At 36.1% G+C, this 22,542-nt stretch overlaps 1 protein-coding gene across 2 annotated transcripts in view; it reads left to right on the forward strand.

Annotated features, from left to right (window-relative positions):
- The window catches only part of LOC149797225 (uncharacterized), a 128,293-nt gene that overhangs the window by 56,960 nt on the left and 48,791 nt on the right, over positions 1-22,542 (forward strand). For both annotated transcript variants that reach the window (XM_089961914.1, XM_089961913.1), the window contains exons 14-15: positions 18,517-18,669; positions 22,000-22,170. In XM_089961914.1, the coding sequence (XP_089818040.1) occupies positions 18,517-18,669; positions 22,000-22,170 (324 nt within the window). The remainder of the gene's footprint in view (positions 1-18,516; positions 18,670-21,999; positions 22,171-22,542) is intronic.

Here is a 22,542-nt window from a genome sequence, read left to right on the forward strand (position 1 = left end):
CACTATTATATATGCCCAAGCCTGCAGAAAAAGAGCATTTTCACTATTATAAATCCCCAGGCTTGCAGGACAGAATATACTCACTATTATATATCCCTAGGGCTGCAGGAAAGAGAACATTATCATTGTTATGTATCCCCCAGGCCTGCAGGAAAGACAACGTTATCATTATTATATATCCCCAGGCCTGCAGGAAAGAGAACATTGTCACTATTATATATCGCCAGGTCTGCAGGAAAGATAACATTGTCACTATTATATATCCCCAGGCATGTAGGAAAGAGAGTATCATCACCATTATATATCCCCAGGCATGCAGGAAAGAGAGTATCATCACTATTATATATCCCCAGGCCTGGAGGAGGCAATTACTGTAAGGAAAACATGACATATGGATGGTCATAATCAGTACATGGCACATAAAGACTTTGGATTAAACCTTAATCCTCATCGTTCCAATTATGAGTAATTTCTCCTTTTGCACTGTATGTAAATTCTGTGTTGTATGTGTTCCTCTCTTCTGTAGCAGCACATCACTTCATCGCTGAAATACTCATGAATAATAGCAATGGTGACCTTGTTATATTTATTACACAGCATGTCAGAAATTTAAATTGGAAATTTTATTGAACTAATTGATTGAGAAAGAAATAAGATTTCCAGTTATATCAAAGCCGTACTGCTTTTAAAAACTCACCAACCATAGATGCAGCTATTGCATTATCATTACCTGGGATTGAACATGGAACAAAAGGTTACAAATGTACTCATTGCTACATTGCATTCTCTGCTATTTGAGTTGAACTGTACATATTTGCTGTAGCTACACATCACATTAGTGCGAAGTACACCAAGAGGAAAAATCTGTTCAGAGAAATCCTTGACAAGCTGGTTACAGTTTAAGTTATTACACTGCAAGTTACATCTTCTTCAGGGATCACTTACTTGTTTTGTTTCTGTTTAATTAATCTCTGCTTGAGTCTAATTGTTACAACTTGCAAGGTGCTGTAATAGCGAATCCCCCCAATTTGGCTAACTTAGAATAATCAATCATTCCATGTTGACAGAACTGTCACAAAATGGGACAGAAATAGAAAGTGATATGCAAGTCTAGAACAAACAAAACTCAAGTCATAAATTCTCCATATGTAATACACATTGGCATTGGACGAAAATATTATAGAAATAATTCTCTTACCAGATCGGGGAATATATTCTGAAGAAAAAAAACCAAGCTTTCAGTTAGGAACTAATCATGAAATGTATGGGAGGGTGAGGGCTGGTATTTTCTGTTTTTGTGGTTTTAATTTGATTCTCTTTTTCTTATTTTTTTGTCTTGATTGATTATGATCATGAAATATTTTTTAACCAGAAGGTGTGGACAAATGAGAGAAAACAATTTTAATGCACAGGGGTGGGGTGGGGGGTTCATATCCAAGCACATCTCTCCTTCCTGCCCTCATCCAACACCACCAATATTACAGTGCCCTTGTTTCTGAGGGGCAAGTTGAAACTGAGCCATGAAGGTGCAGCTGTTTTCCTAGATCTTGCATACTGGGTCTGCATGGGAAAAATGATTATTGTTAAGGCCCATTACATTACAGAAGTAGAAAGGGGAGGAAAAGATGTAAGGCTATGTTCAGGTTTTGGTTGCCAAAATCCACTGCTTTATGTTACCAGCTGACTGACAGCTGACAGTTACACATGAAAAGTCTACAGTATTTATGCAGCAAGAACTGACCCAGCCACTAATTATAGGAAACTTGTACTCCAGATTAGTTGGAGCATAATCCTATAAAACACTTTCATCTGCCTGACTGTGTTCATAAAGCTTACAATAAAAGGCGAAGTATTCTTGGGCCTTAAAGTGGTTCATTGAGATGGTTTAAACTTTAATAATTTCTGTATTTTCAAAATCCATCAAGAAAATAATAAACAGTTATTTGAAAATTTTCATGAAAGAGAGCAATCGTAAGATTATATTATGACATGACAATAATTACTAACTGTACTCAATAAAATGCAAACAAAAAAGCGATTGAAATACATTGTGGTGCTTTGGACGTCATGTCTTTCCTTTGCATGACATCTTGGTATCATTTTTGATGCCTTCAGATAATATTACATATAAAGGTCATCCCGGTTTCCTTGCAATCAGATGCCAAAGTACTTTGTGACAGTGTGCCAGTCCATTATAGGTTAATGGCCTGGGTACTATTTGTACCATCTTTAATCTGAGACAAGTGAATAAAGTGATCTTTTCCAGGTTAATTGCTGTATTTATTTGATAATAGTCTGTCGGCCTTTTTCAGAGTTTTGGCAGATTTTTATTAAGTATTTCATTGAATATATGACCTTTAACTAATGACTACTGTATATACTTGCCTATAAAGTCAAGTTCAACTGCAAACTGTACAGACCCAGATCTGCTGTCGCATAATGTGCAGGCAGATTTAGGTCTTTGAAGTTTTTTAGGAGTAGTCAGTGGAAGAAACAGCATAAACCTTTATCTGCCAGCACATGATACAATGACAAATCAGGGTCTATGTTGTTTTCATTTGGATTTAACTTACAAGTGAGTATATATGGTACATTGAATAAGGGCCAATTTCTACCCTAATTTTTATAATTTTTTTAATAAATTTCAGCACGATGTTAATGTGTTATTCAATATGCAGGTTAAACTGTTGTGCAGTCATTTTTTTAATGGATTTCTTTGTCATACAAGAGTAGCCATTGAAGATGGACTGGTATATTAGAATACATGTATATACTTTTTTCAGCATCGTACAAACTTAAGTGCAGGCTTGTTCCCACAAAATAGTTTTAATGTGTTATGGACAAGCTTGTGTTTAAATAATTCTGATACAAGATGGCATTGCTGACTGACATTTTTATGCATTCAGACTTGCTGTCGGTTAATGCCAACATTGCCAGTAGAAAATGTTTGATCCCAGTTAAACATAGATGTCCAATTAAGACCAGAAATTACGGAGATTACTGTTACATAAATACTATTGAAAGATCGGTTACAACAATGAGCAATGCTTTAATGTATACCATTGTAAAACTGGTTAGCTGAACAATTCATTTTGAAAACATTGGAATAGAACCATCTGGATAATTATTTAGCACCTGTGTAGATGGTACAGCTCTTCTCTATACATGAAGTGTAACAGTCCTCTCTTCTGGTGTGATCATGCCCAAAAGGCCATGCGCTGTATCAAATACAGATACAGACATACATGTAAAACATAGTGGAAGCAGAACCAGGGAAAAGCCCAGAAAGAACCACTGACCCACGAGAAGCTACTGGTAAGCTTTTTTCTCATGTACCCACTTTGGCTGAGCCAAAGACTCAACCCACTCAGACATATGTGAGATGGCAATGATCCTTAACAGTGAGTGCTTTAGACCACTAGGCCACTCAGGGCCCTGAAGACATGGGTTAACAGTGCCTGTATTTCAGAGAACTTGGGAAGAAATTTTAAGAATGATTGATATTACCAGTAGCACAAGGAGCAAAAAACACATCTTTAAGTACTTTCTGCCGCATCTGTTTTATTTCTGTGCACAAGATTGGATAAAGAAAGCAAACCTTGCAAAGAGATTCAAAATTTTATGAAGATCAGGGTAAATTTAAAAATCTTTGAAATCTCTTTCAGAAAATCTAAATATAGTTTGTTGGCATGTCTTTTGACAAAATTTTGAGATAGAAATTATCAAGATATACATTACTGCAGTGATGCAGCTAGATAGAAATAGAAACACCCTCACCTCTGACATTTCACCTGATCACTTAATGTACTCAACTAAATACACTCTTTCAAACTCAAATCCCGTCCATTAATTTCGAGTATATTTATATTTTGCTGTTACATTTTTGTAAGGGTACAAATTTGAATGTTCTTTCGTCTCATTTTTTTAACTAAAAAAAGATGGCAGAATCATAAGATTTTGTCAGCAGCAGCAGGCGTCATGGTGACAAATATGACCTTTTGTCTGAAACAGTGCGTCTGCTACAAGAGGCACCCTCTTTGCCATTTTCACTTTAACAAATTTCCAGCTAGAGCACTATGTGTCAACTTTCTAAAATCCATGTGACTATTGAAGAACTAAGTGCTTTTATTCATTCTCATTGTTTTTGGTATTATTAATTATTTTAATGTTATTGGAAATCTGATCACAATCCATGTAGCTGTAAATAATAGTATATATGTTTGTATGCATTAGCATTTGATGGCACCTTGGCACAATAATGGATATATGGTGCCAATTAAAAGTAGAAGTTATAAATATGTAATATTAAGGATCCATAGAAAAATAGGAAAGTAAACCGTTCCAAATAAATGTGAACAGGAAATACAAGATAAAAGGTAAAGCTGTTAAAATAGGTACCTGGTACATAAAAAAAGATAAAGATAACACATGTAAAATTACTTATGACTGTAATTGTCAAATATACTGTTTTTCTCTCTATAGTGGTTGGAACAGGAGTAAATTTGTTGTTTTTTTTGTGTATAATATTTGCTTATTTACAGAATAATAATGTTTCTACTGCTTTTCTCCGTTAATTTACAAGTAAATATGTTAAGTTTTTGCTAATTAAAGAATAATAACAACAACAACTTTATGGTAGAATGATGGACATCAAAAATTTCTGATGATAATGCCAGCAGTGAAGTTCCACTTACTTAGAGCCAAAATCTTGATTAACAAACATCTGGCAATTCTAACAGAAGAATTTTCAGAGACATAAATGCCTGTTGCATATGCTGTGTAGTTAGTTCCCTAGACTAACCTTCTATTTATACAAGCTGCTAGGCAGGTCATTGAGAACCAAGGGTGGGTGTGATTGTTGTTGTCATTATTGTTGCTGGAGTTTGTTTTGGTTTTTTTTTTTTGGGTTGTTGATCCATTCTCAGTAGGGTTTTGATTAAAGCTTCCTCATTTAGTTCAGGAATTGTTGTAGGTTGGTTGGGAATGGGGGCCCGAGCCCATCATTTTGGGAAAAATTTGACCAGATTTCCACAGGTAAATTGGTAAAATTGCAAATTCTGCATAAATCAATATATTTCCTTGGAACATTGTATTTTTGGTCTGAGCACTCATACAACAAATATCTCAGCCAGGCAGGTCTTTGAGAACCAAGGGTGGTAGATGTTCTTGTTCTTTTTGTTGATCTCAGAAATCAAGTTTCAGTAAGGTTTTGATAACAAAAATTCCCTCTGTGTGGACCCATGGATGTAAAATTCAGAGATTCATGTCTAAAACCAGACACTCAAGTATATCAAGCCATGACTCTTTACACTGCAAGGAGGGGCTTTTTTTGTTCCTATCAAGGTTTCAGGTGTGTGCAATTTGTACTTGTTTATTCTCTTACAAAGCATTGACCAAATGGCACAGTTCAGACCCATTTCTGCTATTGCTTGCAACACCAGACGGTTAAGGTCAGTGCTGCTAATTTGAAACCAGAAGTCTAGGTCAAAGGACTTCAAATCTGATTTGACGGTATGCTGTACGGTATGCTGTATGATATGCTGTACAGTATGCTGTATGGGCAGATCTTGGCTTAAGCTGTTTGTTGTTTGATTTACATTGTACAAAAATATGGTAGCTCCAGTTTGTTATTAGCTATTGTGCAAACAGAATATATGCAGTATGCAAAGACAGCAGGTGAATGAGGTGAAAATTTGACTGCACCATGGTAACTAAAATACTAAGTATACCTAATCCCAGAAGTAACCTTTTTATAATATGCACCATAGTAACCTACCCCTGTATAGAGCTTACCATAGTAACCCCTGTATAAAATGTACCATAGTTACCCCAGCAAAAATTGTACCATAGTTACCCCTATATAAAAATGTACCATAGTAATACCTGTATAAAGTGTACCCTTGTTACCCCAGTATAAATTGTACCATAGTTACCCCTATATAAAATGTACCATAGTAATACTTGTATAAAGTGTACCATAGTTACCCTAGTATAAATTGTACCATAGGAACCCCTGTATTAAGGGTAACCAACTACCATACTAACCTCTGTATAAAGTATACCATAGTAACGAAACAAATGTATAAAGTATACCATAGGAACTACAGTATAATGTGTATCCAGCTACCTTACTGACCACTGTATAAAGGTGTACCATAGTAATAGCAGAATATAGTGTACTGTAGTAACACCCGTGTAAATTGTACAATGAATAAAGTCCATCATCAAAAGTTACCAACTTGGTGGATGGCTTGCACTTGATGTAAGGAAAAAAACCTGTACATTTCGGGGTCAGAGGTCTAGGTCTGAGTGACTGAAAGAACAAAAATGGTTCCACACACTGTCATTAGTTCCATATCACAGACCTGGTTCAACATTGTGGATGATATATATTTAGGGTAAAAAAGAACTCAAGTTGATTTGGGCTTGAAAAGGTTAGTGAACAGGGTCTGTAACTAAAGGAAGGAAAGTGGTTTCAGCATACCAATTTCAGTTATCTACTTTCAGGAGTATTAGACATGAGGTTGGCATATAATGGTCTGTTTAGGCTTACTTACCACTCTAATACCCAGAATGGTCTATTTAGACTTATTTGCCACTGTAATACCCAGAATGGTCTATACCCAGAATGGTCTATTTAGACTTATTTGCCACTGTAATACCCAGAATGGTCTATTTAGACTTATTTGCCACTGTAATACCCAGAATGGTCTATTTAGACTTATTTGCCACTGTAATACCCAGAATGGTCTATTTAGGCTTATTTGCCACTGTAATACCCAGAATGGTCTATTTTTTGCCTTTGCCTGGTTTGCATGCCTTTCTTTCTGATGACCCAATTTGCCACTGTATAACCCAGACTGTGCTGCTGTGCCAGAAAACACATAAATACATACTTTATCTTAAGCTTCTCTCATTTTTTGTTTTGATAATTCAGCAATTGCTTTTTTAAAAAAATCCTGATTATGAGATATGAAAGGTCACTGGGTGTGATAAAATGGACCAACTTGTTTCATACTTCGTATTTTGATTTATTTTAAGCTCATTGATACCATGCACTGAAAGAAATGCTAAAAATCCTCTATTTTACATTTGCCTTGAAAACGGAATAAAAATGGTTGTTAATGAAGGCAAAAACGATGCGTGATGTCACTCTCACTTGAAAGAACTGTGGATGGTATTTAATGTTCTTGTGGTTAAATGGCTACAGACTTTTTTGATGAGCATTCACAGCAGGTCAGCCTATTTGGAAACTTTATGAGCCCAACTTAAGCTACCAGCTTTATGGAAACTGCCTTGTACTGGATGTTACCACTGCCTTAGTGTTGTTTTTCTTTGGGCTACACCAAATTGTTTTGTGCCTCTGTAAAGGTTCCATTTCACTCACTGAAAGATTCATCTATTGGGCTCAGTCTGGGTCACGGTAATGACTTGAATGTTGTCTTTCTAATAATTGAAAGTGAATGACCACACTTGGGTCTAAATTTACAGAAAAAATTAAAGTTACCATCCCTGTTTGCATATCAGAAAATGTTGGACATAATTCTATGTAAACTGATTGGTCCAGACCAATCAATTCAGTCTGAACCATCCTTGTCCCTGCTTAGAGGGAAGTAGCTGAAAATTGGTACACAACTAATTCTTGTTTTGTATTGCTCACTGTAGGTGCAATTATTCCATTGGCCAGTGTAGTTTAGTCCAAATCAGGTTTATTAGATATAAGCAGTAGAGTTTACCTTTATGGTACAAGTTTAGTATACCTGATTATTTGTTGCTGATAGATATACATACATACAGACATACATACATACATGAATGCATACAAACACACACACACACACACAGAGGGGCCCCAATTTGTCTAAAGCACTCTCCATTTACGGATCACTGCCATTTCAACTCTGTCTGCGCTGGTTCAAGTCTCGGATTCAGCCAATGTGGCCACCATGTATAGCCTATCATGTGCTGAAAAATGGCATTAAACCCCACAACAACATACACACACACACACATACACATATATATAGATAGATATACATACACACACACACTTGGGAGTACATGTTTCATCTTCCTGTCATCAGGAAATGAGGTTACGCATGTATTATCGATGACACATTAATTTTTGTCATTTATTGGATAAATATGAACGGGACCCAGGTCTGTCATTTTGGGAAAATAAATGATTAGTTTGGAATAATATATTTAGGAATAAAATGCTGATATTCGGAATTCTACATTATATTGAAATATTTTTTTACATCAAGATAGGGGCCCATTTATATGTACGTTGGGGTTTGGTCCAGTTTTAGGTTCTGGAGACCCCTACAACAACCTGAAATTAACATCTGTAACTTGGGTAATGTACTTTAGAGTCTGGTATTATGGTGACCCCTGAAATGAGACTACCAGTATTCTCTACTAAGTCACTTTGGGTAATTCCAGTTTAATTTGTAATGCAGTAGAAATTAAACCATTTCTGAATACAGACCTCATTGATTTTATTGAAGATGTGAAATTATATATTTTCTTCTCAAACTTCTAACCTTTATCAGTCCCCTTCTGTGTGTGGGGATCTGTTGAGTGCAATACAAAATACTGATGGGACTATCTGTCAGTTGGTATGAATACATTTGTATACCGTATCTACTTGCTTTGAAGTTGGATCCAACTGCAAACAACATAGACCTTAATCTGCAATCACATATTGCACCAGAATATCAGGTCTGTATTGTTTGTTATACTGATTATTCTTAACAAACTGCACATACCCAGATCTGCTGGTGCATTATGCAATGACAGATCTGCAGTTTCCTGTTGGAGTACATACTGTAAAACCATGAACAGTCTGCCAAGGAGTTCAAGCAAGGTTCACCAATGTGAGGAAAGTGTTCTTGCTTGTAGGATGATGTACCACAAGAGATAACTGGACATTTTATTTGAGGGAAAGCAGTATTACAGAACATAAATTTGGAACTGATTTTTTGAGGATTTTATATTTTTCTTTTTACCTTTTGATTTTATTTTTATGTCATTGACAGAATTTTAAGGTCATAACTTTTAGATTCATTTTATATGCCATTTACAGAATTTTAAAGACCTTACCTTTTTCAGAGTTCCTTATGCTGATACTTATTTTGGAATATTTTGATAATTAGTTCTTTTTCAAATTTGTATGCTTTTAATTAGCATCATATAGTTAGTATTGTGCTGATATGCCCTGTACATACATATATATTCTTCTTGGAGGTTGAAAGGTCAAGGTCATATAACAGAAGATAGGACATATATCGCAGGCAAGGCGTTGGATGCCATTTACCCACGGACCTGGGTTCGAATCTCCATAGAGTATGAATTAGAAAATCTCTAACCTGTATGATAGTATTATTTGTATTAAAATATTAATTCTGCCTGCTATTATCAAGCATTCTTCTATAGAATCCATGGATAGCACTTTCCATTTTGTCTGGTGTGTGTGTGTGTGTGTGTGTGTATATATATATATATATATATATATATATATATATATATATATATATATATATTTGTTTTTATGAGATTAAAATTGGTTTTGGTAGGAGTACAGCTTGATTGTCATACAGAAGTTGACTTATCCATTCATTTTGGCAGGAGACAAATCTTGACCAAAAGTGAAGAAACTTGTTTAAAAGCTGTCATTCAAACTGCTATACTAATATTTGGAATTGGAGTTGAATTGCTTCTTTTCTCAATTATCCAGATACTGATAAGGTTGAAGCAGACCATGCATATGCAGTCTGATTGTGATTTTTTTCTTCACAGTATCTGTGTCGTTGTCTGATCTTGCGTGTTTATGAAATGGAGTACAAGATTAGGGGGTCTCAAGAATTGATAATTGAGCTATATCGAGGGTGGAGGTAACAAATCCTACTTTTACAATCATTTATGAATTATTCAGACTTCCTGGAAGACATGGATTTTGTCTGGATAAAAGTAAAATAATGTAAAGAAGAAATTGGTATTTTCTAGCGGTCCACATGAATGAGAGATCCAGATAATTCATGTATAGATTCATCTGCCTTTATGTATATCAAGACTACTAAATCAAGCATATAAATGGACACTAAATCCACTTTCATTATACTCATCAGGTTTCCTCATGCATGCAACAAATAAAGACCAGAAAAGCTTATGGGTGTGACCATCAAAAGGAGGGATTGACCATAAGAAATGACCCTCTGCATGGTCTTTAAGCTTATTGGTGTTGTTGGCTGGCCTAGCCAGTGTGTACCTGCTTGAAGGCTGTATCCCTATCCACAGTAAACTGAAAAATGTGTTTCTGACAGACATAATGTTGAATGGACAGTCAATTCCAGGGTTAGATAAATAATAAACCATTGTTTAATCTAGAGTTTGTTATTTAACTTGTAATACATTTTAACATTTAAATTTACAAGAACCATTTGGTTAAAATATATACATTCATTGTTATTTATTTAAAGAAGAAACATAAATTATCACCAAGTGGATAAATATAAGGTATTTTGTGGTTTTATTAGCTCATGTAACCATTAGGCAAAGTGGAATTTATGGCATAGGCCTGCATCGTTTTTGCAATTTTGTACATCCATCAACGGTTGTCTATTACCGCTACAGAGTCCATATTACTGATCTGATTTTGATTAAAGTTGGAATGCGGGCTTATATCATCAAGCTCTCAAATGAGATTGATAATGAGCGAGGTCAAAACATATTATTGAGGTGATGTTGTATGTGATTGGTTGACCTTATTTTTGCTCTGATTTGATCCAACTGGAATATATGCATAGGTCATTAAGATCTCAGATGGGTTCACTGCTGTGCATATTAACAAGGTGATCTTGCATCTGATTGGCTGAACCTGTTACACTCAGGAAGTCCCATTTGTGGTCTAGCTTGGAATATAAATGTATATTGAGTGAGTTTGATAATGAGCAAGGTCCATGCATATTAATAAGGTAATCTTGCATCTGATTGGCTGAAGCAGTCTGAAAACCATATTTCTGTTTTTTTGTCAAACCTGGAATAAATTTATTCTTGTGTCATCAAGAGGTGGTGCTCTTTAGTTTTGTGTTTTGCATAGGGTTAGAATTTTAAAGAAAAAGAATTTCCCTGGGTTTCCTCACTGTTATACTGGCTATTTAAGAAAGACCTTGTATATCTTAGGTATTGTTCAAAGGACCTTTAATTCCCTTTATTTTGGTATATGATTGTATGATTGATGGGTTATAGAGTATACACCTTGGCCTTATTCCAGATGTGCACCTTTAAAAAAACAAACTGCTAGCTCCACTTGGTCATTTTCACTTCCTGAACTTCAGAGTTAATTGTAAAAAAAAAAAAGAGCTGATAACTTTTTTTTCATTTTATATATTTGGTAATTAATTCATTTCACTTTCAGAAGCTGGTATTGTCTGACAAAATTCATTTTCCCAATTTTAAATAGCTGCTGAAGTTAGTGTACTTTAAACAAATTCAGGCTGACTTTTTTTAGCATAAGGGAGCAGTCATTTGGTTAACAGTGTGCTTAGATCATGTACAGATTCCACAAGTACAGTATCCAAAGAAATGTGAACCACATTACATCAAAGTAGCGTAGAGTTATGCTGACATTCTCTCCACCGCTACAGTTGCTTAGTGGTTAGAGTGTCCGTCTCAGATACAGGAGGTCATGGGATTGATCCCCGGCCGAGTTTATAGCAAAGACATAAAATGGTACTAACCGCTACCTCGCTTGGCACTCATCATCAAGAGGTTAGTGTTAGGACTGGTCGGCCTGGTGTAAGGATAATGTGACTGGGTGGGACATCATGTTACATGTCTGCGGCATGATGCCCCAGTGCTAGACATCACTATAAACTGTCACACTGCAGACATCATAGCGATATGACTGAATTCTTTTTAAAGCTACATTAAAAATCAGATCACACATACACACCAACATTCTCTCCCCTGTGCATGTTTTAAATGCATACAATTTCACCTTACATATGTCACTCTTTCAAAAGTACATAATAACTGGTAAGCGCCCCAACATCTTGGATTAGTGCAATAATGAGCATGATAACATGCATATTAATCTGATGATGATCATGCATCTGAATGATTGAGCTTGTTTGCTTATTAACCCTTTAAGCCCCGATCCCGTCTGTAGGCGTGATCTGGTTTCTGCATTCAATGGCCGATCCCGCCTGTAGTCGTGATCTTTTTACTGCATTCAATGGCCGATCCCGTCTCCAAGCGTGATGAATGTGTGTTAGATTCAACGTCTCTGATTGGTTAGAAATGGGTTTATTCCAAGAACTAACAACTATTAAACCAATCAGAAATGATTTTACTTTCATTTGCGGAAATTTGAATTGTTCAGAAGCTAAGGGCTCCTGTTTTGAAAGCGGTTTAACTACACGTGTTCTGGTGATGAAAAATCATAAATGATGGCGGACGTAAGAGTGATTTTTGATGAGAGCAAAAATGAGGAGTTTCTCGGGTTTGATCTTGAAAATACTGAGCAAGCTGAGGAAAGATATGTTCGGCAGTTGGATATTTTGTGAGATTTCGATTCGGACATAGAAGTTTCTGAGATTGAATCGTCCGAAGATGAGGATGCTGACAGCGATGATGATCGAGTTCTTGCGGATAAACGTTGCACATAATTTTGTAAATTCTCTATAAATAAGTCGTGAAAGACTTGGACAAATAGGGAAAAAAAATACATCACTGTGTAGACAAATTCATTTGCAATAAATGGTGAAACTTTCTTGGATTTTAATTGGATATAAGCAGAGAAATTAAGGTAAGAGTGAATGCATGTGCACGATGTTTACAAAATTTTTCAAACAGGTAAAAACTCTGGGGCACACGCAGCTAGACACAGCTTAGCGCTGCTGGGGCATAGCAGCAGTGATACTGATAATGGGTCTGGGGCTGAATGAGTTAATGGTATGATCATGCGTCACAGTGATTGAGCTTGTTTGCATAATAGGTGGCGCTCTACAGTTTCATATTTTTCATAGGGTTAGAATTTTAAAGAAAAAGAATTTCCCCAGGTTTCCTCACTGGTTATTCTGGCTGTTTAAAAAAGACATTGTTTATCTTGGGTAGTTATCAAAGAACCTTTATTTCCCTTTATTTTTGTGTATGATTGATGGGTATAATATATGTTATAGAGTATTTGGTTTGGCCTTATTCCAGATGTGCACCTTTGAAAAAACTGCTAGCTCTGTTTGGTCATTTTCACTTCCTGAACTTAGAGGTAATTGTAAAAAAAGAGCTGATAACTTTTTATTAGATTTTATATATGTAGTAATTCATCCATTGCACTTTCAGAGGCTGGTATTTTCTAGTTGGGCAAAATTAAGTTTCTCTATTTTAATAAGTGCTAAAGTTAGTGCATTTTAGACTAATTCAGGTTGATTTTTTTTTTGCACAAGGGAGCAGTCATTTTAGTTAGCAGTGTGGTTAGATCATGTACAATTTTCTTAAGTACAATATCCAAAAAAATGTCAGCCACATTACATTAAAGTAGCATAGAGGTATGTCAACATTCTCTCCACTGTGCATGTTTCAAATGCAAACAACTTCACCTTACATACTTCACTCTCTCAAAAGTACATATTAACTGGTGAGCGCCCCCAATAATGGGATGATCATGCATCTGATTGATTGATTGAGCTTGTTTGCATATTAATGGTATGATAAAGCATCTGAGTGATTGAACTTGTTTGCATATTAATGGGACGATCATGCATCTGAGTGTTTAAGTTTGTTTGCTTATTAATAGGATGATAAAGCATCTGAGTGATTGAACTTGTTTCCATATTAATGGGACGATCATGCAACTGAATATTTGAGTTTGTTTGCATATTAATGGGATGATCATGCATCTGAGTGATTGAGCTTGTTTGCATATTAATGGGGCGATCATGCAGCTGAGTGTTTGAGTTTGCATATTAATGGCATGATCATGCATCTAAGTGATTGAACTTGTTTGCATATTAAGGTGGCGCTATACAGTTTCACATTTTCTATAGGGTTAAGATTTTAAAGAAAAAGAATTTCCCCGTCTTTCCTCATTGGTTATACTGGCTATTTAAAAAAGACCTTGTATATCTTAGGTATAATTAAAAAAACCTTTAATTCCCTTTATTTTGATGTATGATTGATGGGTGTACTATGGGTTATAGAGTATACAGCTTGGCCTTACTTCAAATGTGAACCTTTCAAAAAAGTGCTAGCTCTACTTGGTCATTTTCACTTCCTGAACTTCAGAGGTAAATTGTATAATAAAGAGCTGATAACTTTTTTTACATTTTATATATTTGGTAATTCTCTCATTGCACTTTCAGAAGCTCGTATTGTCTAGTCTGGCAAAATTCATTTTCCCTATTTTAATAGCTCCTATGTATAGTGTACTTTAGACTAATTCAGGCTGATTTTTTAACACAAGGGAGCAGTCATTTTAGTTAGCAGTGTGCTTAAATCATGTAAAATTTCCAAAAGTACAATATCCAAAGAAATATCATCCACGTTACATTACTGTAGCATATAGGTATGCCAACATTCTCTCCATTGTGCATGTTTTAAATGCAAACTACTTCACCTTACATACGTCACTCTCTCTAAAGTACATATTAATTGGTGAGCGCCCCCTAATAGGATGATCATGCATTTGAGTGATTGAGCTTGTTTCCACTCTGCAATTTTGTCTCATTTGATCAGACTTGAAATTTGAGTTTGTATCATCAAGATCTTGGATGACCTCAATACTAAGCAAGGGCCATGCATAAAGTATTCTTGCATCTGACTGGCTGACCTTTCAACAGCTGTGGAGACCATAGTTTTGATACAGTTAAGATTAATCTTGAAATACATGCTAATATATTTAAGGTCTTGGGTAAGTTCATAACAAGTGAGTTGTACACATGTTAATGAGGTGATCTTGCATCTGATTGCCTGATCTTGTTACTACCCAGGAAGCCAACTATTTTTTATCCAGTTCTGGTCAAACTTGAAAAATCTGCTTACATAATCAAGCTCTTGTTTGACAATGAGTGAGATCCATACATACTTAGTAACTGAGCTTGCATCAGATTAGTTGAGCTTGTTACCATTCCTTAAGTCATAATTTTGATCTATTTCGATTGAACTTGGAATTTGGACTTATAGCTTCAGGATCTTGAATGAGTTTGAGAATGAGTGAGATTGATACATATTAATGAGATGATCGTGCATCTGATTGGCTGAACATAATGCATATTAATGAGATGGTCATGCATCGGAATGGCTGAACATGATGCATATTAATGAGATGGTCATGCATCAGAATGGCGGAACATGATGCATTTTAATGAGATGATCATGCATCTGATTGGCTGAACATGATGCATATTAATGAGATCATGCATCTGATTGGCTGAACATGGTACCACTCAGGAAGCCATATTTGTTTTCTTTATTATATAGGCTTATGAGATCTTGAATGTGTTTGATAATGAACTGAAAATTATTTTGCCAATAGGTTTCTATAATTCACATTTCAATATATAATAAATAAAATATTTTAAATAAGAGACATAAATCATTTGATGATTATATCATCATGGGCAGGCTTGATAGTTGATCACGTCATGCTAAAATATTAAACAAGTGTTGCTATTCAACATAACTTTGACAATATATGGAAAGTTATTGAAAACATTTGGTCTTTCACAAAATCTTGTATAAAAGTACCTATTTATGTATGCATATGCATACATTGTGAGGAAAGAACTAGACAGCTCAGGTAATTATTAACTGAGTTGTTGAAATTGAAGCATATGGCAGTGTTGTGAGATGATCCAGACTTGTGTGTTTATATCAGTTAATCAGTAACAAAGAAAGCAAGTGAACTTAGTGCAATTATCAGAACATCCACACCTTCTCACATGAAAATGGCCAGTGTTTCAAATTTCTGTAGGTGAGACTATCTAGTTGGACTGAGGGTGTCAATTCAAACAAAACACTGCTCCAGTGGCCTAAGTGGTTAGAGCATCAGCCTCTGATGCATGAGGTTGTGAGTTTGAACCCCAGCTGAGTCATACCAAAGACTTCCAAAAATGGTACTAACAGCTGTCTAGCTTGTTACTCGGCATTAAGAGGTTACTATCAGGACTGCTATGCCTGGTGTCAGGATAGTGTGACTGGGTGGGACATGATACATGTCTGAGGCATGATGCCCAGCACTAGACATCAGTATAAACTGCCAAACTGCAGACATCATAGCGATATGCCTGGACAGTTGTTAAAGCTACATTAAAAATCCAAATCTCTCACACACACACACACACAACTCACAAAACTGCCTCCATAGGAAACATCCATGAAATTCACCATAGCTAATAATATCACTTAAATAGAGAAGATATTTGACTTCCTGGCATCTTTTTTTAAAATCATTAATATGTCCAGTACCTTGATCTATATCTTCAAATATTTGCATGTTCTCGAAGACCTGTGTTGGAGCTTACAAAATGTTTGTTTAGAATTGCCAGTTAAACACTTTAAGACTGTTGCAATAAAAACAAAAAATTTAATTGATCCATGAAATGATTCCAGAACACCTATATTTTGAGAAAGATTAATGTTAGGCATTATACCCTAGTTTGTAGATTCCTTGTGTACAGCATCCACATTAGCCCATCGATTGGAGATGCTCTAGAAAGAGTGCTTGATTTTTATGGTGTGAAGATCAGCAACAAACCTGCTGTATCTGTCATCCCAGTTTGCTATATACATGTAAATAAATTTACTTTGTTGCAAAGTACTTTATTTGCATGAATGAAGACTATGCAGAATAATTGGGAGGCAAAAGAGGTTGCTGTCTTTCAAACCTCCAACCTCCAACAGAGCCTTGTACAGTGTCTGAATTCAAATTTACAACATATAGGTATCATTGTTCTTTTCTCTGAGTACTTGTTGCTATGTATATCTATATAAAAGATTGTAATTTTACTTTAAGATAATGGTCATTTGTAAACATGTTGACATAGCTATCTGAGTTTAAAATGTTCTAGAAGTGAAATTATTGAGAGCTTTGATGGAATTTTCCATTATGAAATGACCCACGTTAAGGTCATTCCAGGGCATTATGTTGCATCATAGATCAGGTGACAGTTTGTATATAAATAGAGGTTTTGCCAATAAAGTCTTCTTTCCTGTTTTATGATCAGCCTCAGGAATCAATTATTGTTGAATTCAGATATAATTTGAGAGGGATCATTTATTTAAATTATTTGTTGGAAATGCTAAGCACTTTTTGGACTGAAACACTACTTTTGGATTATTGAGGACTCAAAGACATTCAGGAGTATATCATTGTGGTACATCAAGACTATTGGTACATCAGCATATTCAAGTCTATTGGTACATCAGCACATTCAGGACTATTGGAATTCTATCCTTTTGGACTTGTGATGGGACGTTCAGGATTATTTTGGATTTAATTCACAATACTTTTTAAATTTCACCCTGTAACTTGGAGAAATAAATTAGTTTTTGACTTTGCTAAACTTGTTGTACTGAGTATTCAACGTCTAGCTATACAACTGTTGGCTAGTGACTAGGTTATGACCCTGGATAAGGATGCTCACCATCTTCCATTCACCAAACTGAGCTAAATATGAGTTTGTAGACAGAATTCAGATTTTATTTTATGGCTAAAGTTCATGTATGTCTTGGATTGAGTTCATGTACACCTTGGATTGAGTTTGTGTATGCATGGTTTAATCTGTATATGATCAAGAACATTTGGGATGATTTTCAAGGAAATCTTATGTAGGTCATTTGTAATTTTCAAACTTTGTACATGACTGTCTTGGCGTCTGTTTGGTATGCTATTGTGTTGCAGAACGTTTCTGGGTGGGCCTACTTTTACACCCAGACCCCAGCCTTTAATGCATTTCCTTTGTTGTGCTGTGTGTCATGTTTGGTTGGGTCTGTCTATCAACATTTAGTATTCCACTTCTCAAAGGCTGCATACTCAGCATAGTTTAACACTTCAGAGAGAGAATCCTGGGAACAGGGCTGCATACTCAGCATAGTTTAACACTTCAGAGAGAGAATCCTGGGAACAGGGCTGCATACTCAGCATAGTTTAACACTTCAGAGAGAGAATCCTGGGAACAGGGCTGCATACTCAGCATAGTTTAACACTTCAGAGAGAGAATCCTGGGAACAGGGCTGCATACTCAGCATAGTTTAACACTTCAGAGAGAGAATCCTGGGAACAGGGCTGCATACTCAGCATAGCTTAACACTTCAGAGAGAGAATCCTGGGAACAGGGCTGCATACTCAGCATAGCTTAACACTTCAGAGAGAGAATCCTGGGAACAGGGCTGTTCAGTTTTATACAGTTGATGTGGGGTTGATTTTCCCGATAGGACTTCTGTATTTGGCGCCAAAAAAAACTTCTGTTAAGTTGTCTACATACCTCAAATTTACAGATTGTGTTTATTTTTTAGGGAAAACAGAAACAAGCCAAGAGAACCCAGACTTTCTTCCAGTTCTGTAATGCAAAGGAGGCCATCATGCTTTGTACTGATGTGGCAGCCAGGGGATTGGACATTCCAGCTGTGGACTGGATTGTCCAGTTTGATCCACCAGATGACCCAAAGGTTGGTATCTGACTGCTTGCTATAGCACAATCTGTACTGTTTTTATTCCTGTTGTTTTTTTTTTGGGGGGGTAATACAAAAAAGGCATGGATTAATAGCGTTCTTCATATGCATCAGTGTATAATAGGAAACTTGGCATCCCGATGGTGTAATTTTCCCATCCCTTGAAAAAAAATTTGTTGACTTTGAATGACCATTAAACGAGTATTAGCATTTAAAGAACAGTGGTTGAGACTACTAAGATAATGATGGTACACAGCATCAGAACTGTACACTGTAGATAGCTTGTGCAGTGATTCAAATGCAAACAGATAAACAAATAAAGTCCACTCTAATCCTGAAGATTCAGTAAGACAAACCAAACGCAGTGATAGTCTTCAGTTTATTGTTGATCCTGAATCATTTTCCCTTTCATGAACAATAATGAGGATATTCCTTTTTTTTCTCAAAATAAGTTAACAATAATGGCTTTTTCAAATTGCAATCAAACTACAGAAACTGTACAAAGCCATGTAGCTGGGTTGGGCAGTGCAAATGCACCTGTATGTGGGAGAATGCTTCACCTGCTGCTTATTTTTGGTTATAAATCTGGTGTAATTAATATTTATCTTGATCATGTGAAAGAATGCTCAAGTGAAGATGAAAATCTGAGACTTGTACCAGTTTTTGTGTACAATGATCTCACTAGGTCAAATGATGAAAGACACCAGTCAGTTGAGGAAAGATGAAGATATTCTCCACAGGTGTTCTGCACTGGAAAACACTGTAATTCAAACAAAGGGATGTGAAAATATGTTATCGCTTCTATTTATATATGCATATACAACTCCTCCTGCACTATTCACTATGAGTCTCCAAACCTTGGGATGTGATCAGTCTTCATGATAGAGACTTCAACCCTTGGGATATGATCAGTGTTCCAGATAGAGACTTCAGATCTGGGATATGATCAGTTTTTAGGATAGAGACTTCAAACCTTGGGATGTGATCAGGATAGAGACTTCTGTCCTTGGGATGTGATCAGTGATCAGGATAGCGACTTAAAACCTTGCAATGTTTCCTGTGTTCATGATAGAGACTTCAGACCTTGTGATGTGATCAGTGTTCATGATAGAGGCTTAAAACCTTGGGATGTAATCAGTGTTCATGATAGAGACTTCAAACCTTGGGATGTGATCAGTGTTCATGATAGAGACTTCAAACCTTGGGATATGATCAGTGTTCCAGATAGAGACTTCAGATCTGGGATATGATCAGTCTTTAGGATAGAGACTTCAACCCTTGGGATGTTATCAGCATAGAGACTTCAGTCCTTGGGATGTGATCAGTGTTCATGATAGAGACTTTAAACCTTGGGATGTGGTCAGTGTTCATGATAGAGACTTCAAACCTTGGAATGTGATCAGTGTTCCAGATAGAGACTTCAGATCTAGGATATGATCAGTCTTTAGGATAGAGACTTCAAACCTTGGGATGTTATCAGCATAGAGACTTCAGTCCTTGGGATGTGATCAGTGTTCATGATAAAGACTTCAAACCTTGGAATGTGATCAGTGTTCATGATAGAGATTTCAAACCTTTGGATGTGATCGGTGTTCCAGATAGAGACTTCAAACTATGGGATGTGATTAGCATTCATGATAGAGACATTAAACCTTGGGATGTGATCAGCATTCGTGATAGAGACTTCAAACACTGGGATGTGATCATTGTTCTGGATAGAGACTACAAACACCGGGATGTGATCATTGTTTTGGATAGAGACTTCAAACACTGGGATGTGATCATTGTTCTGGATAGAGACATCAAACACAGGGATGTGATCAGTGATCTTTCTATGTGTAGCATGGTTTTAAAATTTGAAATGGCTCCATTTGTGGGGTTTGTTGTACATAAATTAAATATGAATTCCAAAATAAGAGATGGACATTTCTGAGAATTGGTCTCTGTGTGTGATTGTTGACCTGAGTGTGAATATCTGCTGGATGGTTATTTGAATGGGATGTCTGAGTCATGCCCTGGGTGCATACAGTTGTTGCGCTGGGTCATACAACTTATATATGCCCTATCCTCACCCTATAACCATATATATATAGACACACACACACATAATTATTGCAAAAAGAAAGACAAAATTGGATGTGCACATGACATTGATCAGAGGTTGCATGCTTACCTTCAGGGACTGAACCCCTGGATCATAACTTGAAAACTGTTGAGATCTATGGCTTAGAAAAATTATATATGCACTAGCTAGGCATGAATTTAGATGTGCAACTAAAATTGGTCCCTGCAGTCTAATCTTACCATGTGAGACTTGATCCTAGGGTCACAGATCTGTTGGGGTCGGGGAGCATAGGAATATGTATTTTACAAAACAGCCTAGTCTCAATTTTGTTTTGCTTGTCAGTACACCATCTGATAAATGCAGTTATAAGCTTTTTTTTGTAATGTATCGTCAGACAATGCAATTTAGCATATACCAAATATAATTTGAGTGTTTCATTTAAAATGAGAAATAAAATCTAATGTGAGTTTTGCAATAAGAAAACGACTCTGTGTCCTTATTTCCCCTACTGTCAGAGGGGCTGAGGTACATTCAGTTACAGCCCAGTTTCCAGTTAGTGAGAAGCACATGGGAAAAGTGTACCTATCAGCCATCTATATTTTTCGGTGGACTACCTAGCTGCATATACAGTAATCTGACTTGCACATATTTGACTTACAACATCTCAAATTTACCCAAAGTAATTTTAATTCCCAAGCAGAAAAATATTTATTAGATATGCGTTATTCATGTAAATATATGAACATGCAGCTTGCATTTCCAAGCAGGAACCACCTTTTTTTTATGCACTCAACAGGGATGAAGATTCGGCTCTCCAATAATGGATTGATTTGAGTTGTCCGAATTCACATGTTTCTCAGGAATGCAATATACATGTAAATCGGTGGTTTACTGTATTAAGAACAATCCACCAAATGTGCAGAGGCACAAAATTCTGGACAAGATCCCAGCGCTCCTTTACTATTGTCCTCACTTGCCAGAAATATTGCAAAGTATAAAGAAAGGAAACTGAAGATTACTGTCCTCATATTGTAGACTTTTCCTGTACCATGTCGTTTATTCTTGAAAAAATTTATGCTTGAAGGCAAGACTTAAGATCAGAATAAGAAAGTTTCCAGAGCTCTGTACACCGAAACATTACATTTAAGCATTACCACATTAAAGTTGTAACTTTTCCCATGTGCTGAAGATTTTATTGCTAAAATTTGCACATGTGAATATCAATTAGACCCTCAAATTAATGTGAGTACTCTTTGTTCTAGGAATACATTCACCGGGTTGGTCGGACAGCTCGTGGTGAAGGAGGTATTGGCCATGCCTTGCTGATCTTGCAGCCTGATGAGCTGGGCTTTTTACGATACCTCAAACAAGCCAAGGTCCCTCTCAATGAGTTTGAGTTTTCCTGGAGCAAGGTCTCAGACATTCAGATACAGGTAGGTGTTTTATTTTTTTAACATGATCTGTATACCTTTCAAAAAGATGTCAGACATTGAAATACAGGTAGGTATTGTTATTGTACAACATAATCTGCATCCTGGGGAAAGATCTCAGACATTGAGATACAGGTAGGTGTTTTATATTTTATAACATAATCTGTATACCTTTTAGAAAGATGTCAGACATTGAGATGCTGCCAGTAGGTGTTGTATGTCAGATAACATAATCAACATACCTGGAATAAGATCTCAGACATTAAGGTACAGGTAGGTGTTGACATAATCTTCGAACAAAATCTCAGACATTAAGATATAAAGTGACAAATGCCAAGATGTTGTTGTTGTAGGGTTTAACGCCATTTTTCAGCA

The sequence above is a fragment of the Sinohyriopsis cumingii genome, chromosome 6 (genome assembly GCF_028554795.1).
Source record: "Sinohyriopsis cumingii isolate HCF-2022 chromosome 6, ASM2855479v2, whole genome shotgun sequence".
Taxonomy (NCBI): domain Eukaryota; kingdom Metazoa; phylum Mollusca; class Bivalvia; order Unionida; family Unionidae; genus Sinohyriopsis; species Sinohyriopsis cumingii.